Source organism: Oryzias melastigma, linkage group LG22, assembly GCF_002922805.2.
Source record: "Oryzias melastigma strain HK-1 linkage group LG22, ASM292280v2, whole genome shotgun sequence".
NCBI classification, from domain to species: domain Eukaryota; kingdom Metazoa; phylum Chordata; class Actinopteri; order Beloniformes; family Adrianichthyidae; genus Oryzias; species Oryzias melastigma.
In genome coordinates, this window is record NC_050533.1 from 20,029,849 (window position 1) to 20,037,019 (window position 7,171).

Here is a 7,171-nt window from a genome sequence, read left to right on the forward strand (position 1 = left end):
TGTGGTTTTGACAAAAGAAAGCACGTTTTCATGTTGTGTTTTTGTGTTTAAATCCTAAAATACGGAAACTGGAATGGTTTTTTTAACAAACCAGATGGTGGCGGTAGTGAGCATGCTGATCGCAAACCAACATATTGACTATTGCACACGAAGAAGACATAAGGCGGGAGGTAAAGGCGAAGCCGAGCACGTGACCCATACTCACTAGCAACAAGATGGCGGTGGCTGTGCGGAGTTTGCAGGATCAGCTCGAAAAAGCCAAAGAAAGCTTGAAAAATGTGGACGATAATATTCGAAAACTTACGGGCCGAGATCCAAATGAATCGAGGTACAATTATAAAGTGTATATGTAGAAAATGCGTTGGTTCTTCTTGTGTGTGTGTTTTTTTTCTTTGCTATTTTTCTTGCTAATACTCACGCGACAAGAAGCAGCGTGCCCGTGTTAGCAGGAGGCGGCTAACCGAGTTGTCACATCCTGGTTCGTTAGCTAGCAGCAATATTTAAACGCAACAATCCCAGTCTACTCTTATTGCACAGATATATGGACATTTTAAACATACGCTTACGCTTAAATGATATATGTGTAAAAGAATACACGGTTTGTTAAATTGTGTGTAGGCCCAACAGTTGGCGTAGTCCGCTTAAAAATGAAACGTTAGGCGATGCCTTTGAAAAATGAGTTAAAGTGGCCTTTCATTATGTTCTTGTTGTGTTTTGCTGCTGTTTGGAGCTTTGTTCCTCTTCCTGGTCTTTATGCGCATTATCATTTTTTCCACAGACCGGGCCAGTTCCGTCGGCTCAGCGGCCCAATGGCAGGCCTCGGCGGAGGTAGAGGCAGAGGAATCAACCTGCTCAGGTAAGGTCACGAGATTTAGGTATGCATGGAATGCATTATATTTTAGGGGGGGCAGTTTTAATTTACCACTCTGATCACTTTTTGATCTTTTATAAAAGTATTCTTAGTAGTTTTTAAATTATGATTATGCCATTTTTGGATTCATAGTCAATATTTGTTCATTTTTAATGTTCTGTTTCACCACTTTTGCTAAAGATCAAGCTTTAGCCAACACTTCAACCAGGGTAGTTCAGAAATAAATACTTGGTATTCAACAGTGCAGGTGAAGTTTTCCAGATTCCTAATATTCCTTCTAGATGATAATGATGGTTGCTTAGCTAGACAAAGCTCTTCTGCGTGATCATACTCGGTCACAGTGTTTTCTCTTTGCCGAAGTGCTTCCTTGCAGATATTGCATTGGACACTTTTTCCTTTTATTTTTCTTGTTTCCCACATTTTCAAGCTCCATTGGCGTGTTGTTTATGGTACCTCAGCCTTCTCAGAACTTCCTGTGACACCACTACTGACCCGGATTAGCACCACTGCGTATGTGTGCCAAAGAGAATGCCAGACCCGGCGTTAGAACGAGCACGCTATAATTTTGAGATGAAAACATGGAGAGAGAAAAAAAACAAGCAAAAAATGACGCGTCGACTAAACGACTAATCGTGGCAGCCCTAACTCACATTTTAGTTTCATAAAGTTCTGCTCACTGTTGTTTTTCCACATCAAAATAATGCAAAGGGAACGTTACACTGTACACTTGTCTTTACATAATTCAGTGTTTTCACACTTAGGGCTGTAATGATGGCTTGATCTTTTTTTTTCCTGCCATCACATGCATGTTGTTTTTACGTTTAGTAAAATAAACCTATCATACCTCAGTTCAAATGGTATTTTTCAAGATGGATATAATACATTTCTTTCATTTTAAAATAATTTTAGAATGGTGTAGTTGAATTAATAACTTGCGTCCGACTAATGAATCTGGTTGGATCATAGAAATAGAAATCTTAAACTTGTTATTTTTTGTCTACTCCTGATTCGCAACAATTTGAATAAAGAAACACAGTTTTACTCTTAATTTTCTTGGCATTAGTCCTCCATCATGACAACAATGCAACAAGAACATGTTGCAAAGAATTGTAATTTATAGAACATCCCATTTTAACACTAGAACAGGTCTTTCCATAAACGTACCTACAAATTTTTGAACATACTCTATTAGAGAGCCGTGCACACCCTCTTTAATGCTGTTTTGGTACAAAGTATTAATGAAACCGATTTAAAACCTAAAAAAATAGAAGTGCCATTTTTTTTTTCCTTTTTTATTTTACCTACAAATTAAGATGAAATCTGTTGTTAATCTGTCAATCAACTAGACTAATTATTGATCTGGTAGCAAAGAGGTTACCCCTGGGGGAGAAGTTAACCTAATTTATTGATTTGCAATCTGTTTTTTTCAGGCGCAGTCTCTCAGACATGGGAACTGGCGGCCCCCCTGCCAAGCAAAGGGACATTGAAGGAGCCTTGCTGAGGTGACTTGTTTGTTGCTGTGTGCTACTCAAATTAAGGTTATTTTGCTATTTAGAGAGTGTTTGCTGTCCTTTTGACCTTTATAGAACTGAATATAGCAGGGGCCTATTTCTGTGATGCTGAAGTCGTCCCACAACAGTCCGTTTGCACTGATTGCCTCTTTGACATGCCTGTGCGAGTTTAGGCTGGCAGGAGACCAGAGGGCCAGGAGAGACATGCGCCACGACAGCGACGCTGAGGATGACGAGGATGTCAAAAAGGTAAAATGATCTCGGTTTTCAAATCATCTAAAATATTGAACTGCTTGAAACCTGAATTTCTTTCCAGCTATGTAAAAAAAAAAAGAAGAAAAAAAAATGATGTTTATATTTCTGTTGTCAAGTAGATGCTAAATTAAGGTAATTTTAGAGTCGAAGTGATTGGCTGCGTATTTACATCAATAGGTGTCAATTTAATTTCATTGGGAAAATAAAATCATAACCAGTATTGATTCCAAATCCGGTTTGGTTAAATTAATTCTTGGACGTTTTTGTTGGCAAGTAACTAGACGCATAACTAAAATCAGATTTGCTTGCTTGTTTTCCTCAGCCAGCGTTGCAGTCGTCTGTTGTAGCTACCTCCAAGGAGAGAACACGCCGAGATCTCATTCAAGATCAAACCATGGATGAGAAGGGCAAACAGAGGTAGGCTGACACCAGTCTGTTTCAGACGCTGATGTAAAAGCTTTGATCTGAATTAAAAAAAATGTATGTATAAAACTTAACTGCATAAACCCTATATAGTTCGATAAAGGTTGTAAACTCGTTGGAATTTCACCCCACGTTTTGTTTCAGAAATCGGCGCATGTTTGGCCTGCTGATGGGTACGCTGCAAAAATTTAAGCAGGAGTCTAACGTGTCTTCAGAGAAGGTGAGTTGTGTGCTTGCAAAGGATCTTATGCTCTTAATATCCAGGCTAACTCTGTTTCTATTCTCACAGCAAAAACGCCGTTCAGAGATTGAACAGAAACTGGAAGTTCAGGCTGAAGCTGAGAAGAAGAAAGTAGAAAATGAAAGGAGAGAACTGTTTGAGGAGAGACGAGCCAAGCAGACAGAGCTGAGACTTCTGGAACAAAAAGTGGAATTAGCTCAGCTGGTAAGGCTAATTTATCATAAGGGTAAATTGTTTTAAAGAGAATAGAAACTTCTCCATCTTTCAAATCTTTTTTTTTCTAATTTATTACTTGTAGCTTCCAGGTCAAAGCGATGCTAATCTCGCTCCATGGCTCTTTCTTTCACACCTCTAAAGCTAACAGTTGTATGAAGCCAAATCAGGGCCATAAATATTTGGGGTTAGAACAGTGTTTTGTAGGCCATAAAACTTTCCTATGATAGTGCAGACAACACAGACATTTTCTGACCGTAATTATTACAGTTGTCAGTCAGTGAATGCACCGGGATTGAAGTTGCCACTCTCATTTGATTGGTCCGTCCTTTTAGCCCCGCCCCAATGCAGGACATCGGGGCTAAAAGTTTAGAAACAAAAATTCCGAGTTGAAAGTAAAAGAGATTTGAAATTGGGGAAAAAAGTTTTGAAATTAAAATTTTGAGTTTCATTTTGAGTTTACATTTCAGCTACTTACTAGCTGTTTTAGCTAATTTAATATAACAGGATATTGTGAACCAACAAATTCTTTATTTTGTTTATTACTCAATATTTAATATTTTAGTCTTATGCTAGATGTTTTGGCTCATTTAGAAATGTTTAATTTTTTAGGCTAATTTGGCATTTCGCTAATATTTTAGCTAGCAATCTGCTTCAGCGTTTTTAGTTATCAATTTCAGCATCTTTAGTGGGCACATTTAGATTTTTTAAAACACATTTTGCACCTAAATATAAGTCACATCGCTGGCCAAACTATGCTAAAAACTGTTACTTATGTTCTGAAAAACACAACAGTAGTTTAGGTAATAGATGTTTTATACTGTTTCTTGAAATGTAAACTATTTTCTAGTGCACTGTCAGGCACTTGCCTGTTCTTAGTTTTTAGTGCAGTTTGGTGATAATTACAAATGTCTACCCTATCTTTTCCACATCACAGCAAGAGGAGTGGACCAGCCACAACAACAACCTGTTGAAATTCATTCGCACAAAGGCCAAGCCTCACATCTTCTACCTTCCTGGAAAAATGTGCTCCGCATCTCAGAAACTCCTCGAAGAGTCCACCAAGAAACTAAATGGTCAGTCTGGGTCCTCTTAAAGAAGCCCCATCTCTACTTTAACAGAGTATTTATTTAAAGTAAGCATTGATATTTTCTTCTATTTTCTCCACGTAGCTGTGTTTGAGGAAAGACGTGAAGCTTTTGCTGAGCAACTCAACAAGATGGAATCACGCCCCCGGCGCCAGATAAACCGCGACCAGGACAGCAACGCTGCCTCAAGGACGGACCATCCGGCGGAGGGTAAGCCAGCAGGTCAGGCAGCCAAGTTGACAGGTAAAAGGAGTATTGCAGAGATGGAGGAAGAAGATGAGGATGAAGAGGATGAGGAAGGTGAGAAGGAGGGAGATAGAAGTGTGACAGAGGGGGATGACGGGGAGGGAAGGAAAGAAGAGCTAGAAAAAGTAGAAGAGGAGGAAGGGATGGAGTTTAGGGAGGAAGGGAGTGAGAAAAAGGAAGCTGAGGAGCAGAGGGAGAAGGAGGGCAAGAAAGAAAGTCCAAAGTCAGAGGAGATGGAGGTGGAAATGGAGGCAGAGAAGGAAGAGGTGAAGGAAGTGAACATAGATGACAGTCAGGGGGTTGTAGACCTGCAAGAGAAGCCTCTAGAAACTCCTAAACCAAGTGAAAGCAGCCAAGAAGCAGCAGCAGACAGCAGCGATCAGCCCCAGCCCAGCCTCACTGTAGAGGGCCCACCAGAGCAGCCCCCCCCAACAGAGAGCGCATCTCCAGCCCAAGAACCTCAGACAACGTCCACAGTCGATGTTCAGGACTCTGCAAACCAGAATCCAGCAGAGGAGCCCAAATCAACCGAGGAGGCCCCGCCAAAGCTACCCGATTCCCAGGAGGCCCCTGCCTCCAGCCCTAAAAAAGATGATGGTGGTGACAGGGGAAGGAAGAAGGAAAAGGCAAAGCGACGCCGCAGTAAGAGCTCCTCCTCTTCCTCCTCTGGCTCCTCGTCAGACTCCTCCTCGAGTGGAAGTTCCTCCTCTTCTTCTGGATCCAGCCGCTCCTCCTCGTCTTCCTCGTCTTCATCTTCTTCTAACAGCAGCAGCCGCAGTAGAGACGGAGGCAAGCGCAAGAGGCGGACGTCAGAGAAAGGTACAGACAAGAAGAAGAAGGAAGAGAGGAGGAGCAACAAGGGAGGGGGGAGTAGTGGAGGGAGGGACTCCAAGGAATCAAAGGAGAAGAAGAGGAGGAACGAAGAAGGGAGGGGCAGGTCTTCACGGGGCGATAGGGAACATAAAGATAGAGACAGGAAGGACAAGAGACGCTGAAGTGAGGTTCTGATTTAAATCCAGTGAATGGTAAAACCTCCAGCTGTCGTCAGATTTTTTTTTAAAACTTTAATTTGTACCACGGGAGGATTTCATGTTGTTGGACTGAGTCTAAATGTCATATTTTCTCCTCCTTTGGCTTTTGAACATTCATGTAACGTGGATGTACAAAGCATCCTAGTACCTGAGCCCTTTTCTAAAGGTTTTAGAGAAGCATTACAGAATCTTTGCATCAAAAATGTTTGGGATAAGTTGTCTTTTTGGGGCTTTGAAAATGTGTGTTTTACATGAATGATGTGGTAGCAGTGACCAATCATACAAGTTGTTTCAAATGGTTACGACATTGTTAATCCACACCGATTGACATTTTGATCTATTTCAAGTGTGACTTCTTTATTTTGATTTGAAAACTGTACCTTTTTTTTTATTTGTAATTTGCTTCAAAATAAAGTTGAGGTGTTAGTGGAAATGTCTTTATTCCTGCTGAGTCTTGATTTTTCGCTTATCAAGCAGTTTATCTGAACCTTGTGGAAGTCCAGGTGAAATGACAAATTGGCTTTTTTTTTTTTACTTTAATGAACATCCAAACGTAACATCTTCTACACAAACATTTATTCTGAAAGTCAAATAAAAAATGCAACTTGTCCTTTCCAAAAATACTCCTGGTGCTTGGAATAAAAATGTTAAGCAACTGTTCCTTTACAAATCTTGAGTCCATCTCCTGCCTTTTTTGGAAAATTGTTAGATCCACTTCTTTAAAAAGCAGCTAAATCCTTCAGCGTCACTCCTGGTCTGCCAGATCATTTTGCTCAAAGTACCTACAAGATAAAAAAAGAAATGTTAATGTCTAATCTAAATGCATATATATTTGTCTTAAATCAACAATCTCTTTTAGCCTCAAGATTTAGCATTGTAGCCTTAAACTATTAAATACACGTAAACTCACTACATCCCATTCATAATCTATAGTTTAATGACATCAGTCCACCCTTTGCAGCTTTGCTTCAAACCAGGGGTCTGCAAATGCTGGAGCCACATGTAGCTCTTTTAACCCTCCATTGTGGCTCTCTGGCCGGAGGAAAAAAAATGTTTACAAAAAACAGCAAAGTAAACCATCTCAACCTTGATTTAACAACTTTAGACGGTTTAAAAAGAAGACAGCGTAAGTCAAACTTAAACATTTTGACATTTGCACGCATTGAGGTCAGGAAGCACAAAAAGAATTAAGGCACATCGAATCAAGATATTTATTTTGAACAAATTTAAAGATGTAGGTAATCAGCTTAAATGTAGTTAGCTACATTTACAAATTTTTGGATGCACCAAAA

At 40.1% G+C, this 7,171-nt stretch overlaps 2 protein-coding genes across 3 annotated transcripts in view; one reads left to right on the forward strand and one right to left on the reverse strand.

The window, feature by feature from the left end:
* Positions 1 to 150: 150 nt before the first annotated feature.
* pnn (pinin, desmosome associated protein) lies at positions 151 to 6,312 on the forward strand. Its single transcript, XM_024266762.2, has 9 exons — positions 151 to 328; positions 779 to 856; positions 2,302 to 2,373; positions 2,556 to 2,631; positions 2,960 to 3,054; positions 3,205 to 3,280; positions 3,350 to 3,505; positions 4,452 to 4,590; positions 4,687 to 6,312. Exons 1-9 carry the CDS (start codon positions 216 to 218, stop codon positions 5,841 to 5,843), a joined length of 1,962 nt encoding a protein of 653 aa, XP_024122530.1. The 5' UTR covers positions 151 to 215; the 3' UTR covers positions 5,844 to 6,312.
* An 88-nt stretch (positions 6,313 to 6,400) lies between these two features.
* gemin2 (gem (nuclear organelle) associated protein 2) overlaps positions 6,401 to 7,171 on the reverse strand; it is a 4,436-nt gene continuing 3,665 nt past the window's right edge. For both annotated transcript variants that reach the window (XM_024266941.2, XM_024266866.2), the window contains exon 10: positions 6,401 to 6,661. In XM_024266941.2, coding sequence (XP_024122709.1) covers positions 6,625 to 6,661 — 37 coding nt within the window. In that variant the 3' untranslated portion in view covers positions 6,401 to 6,624. The remainder of the gene's footprint in view (positions 6,662 to 7,171) is intronic.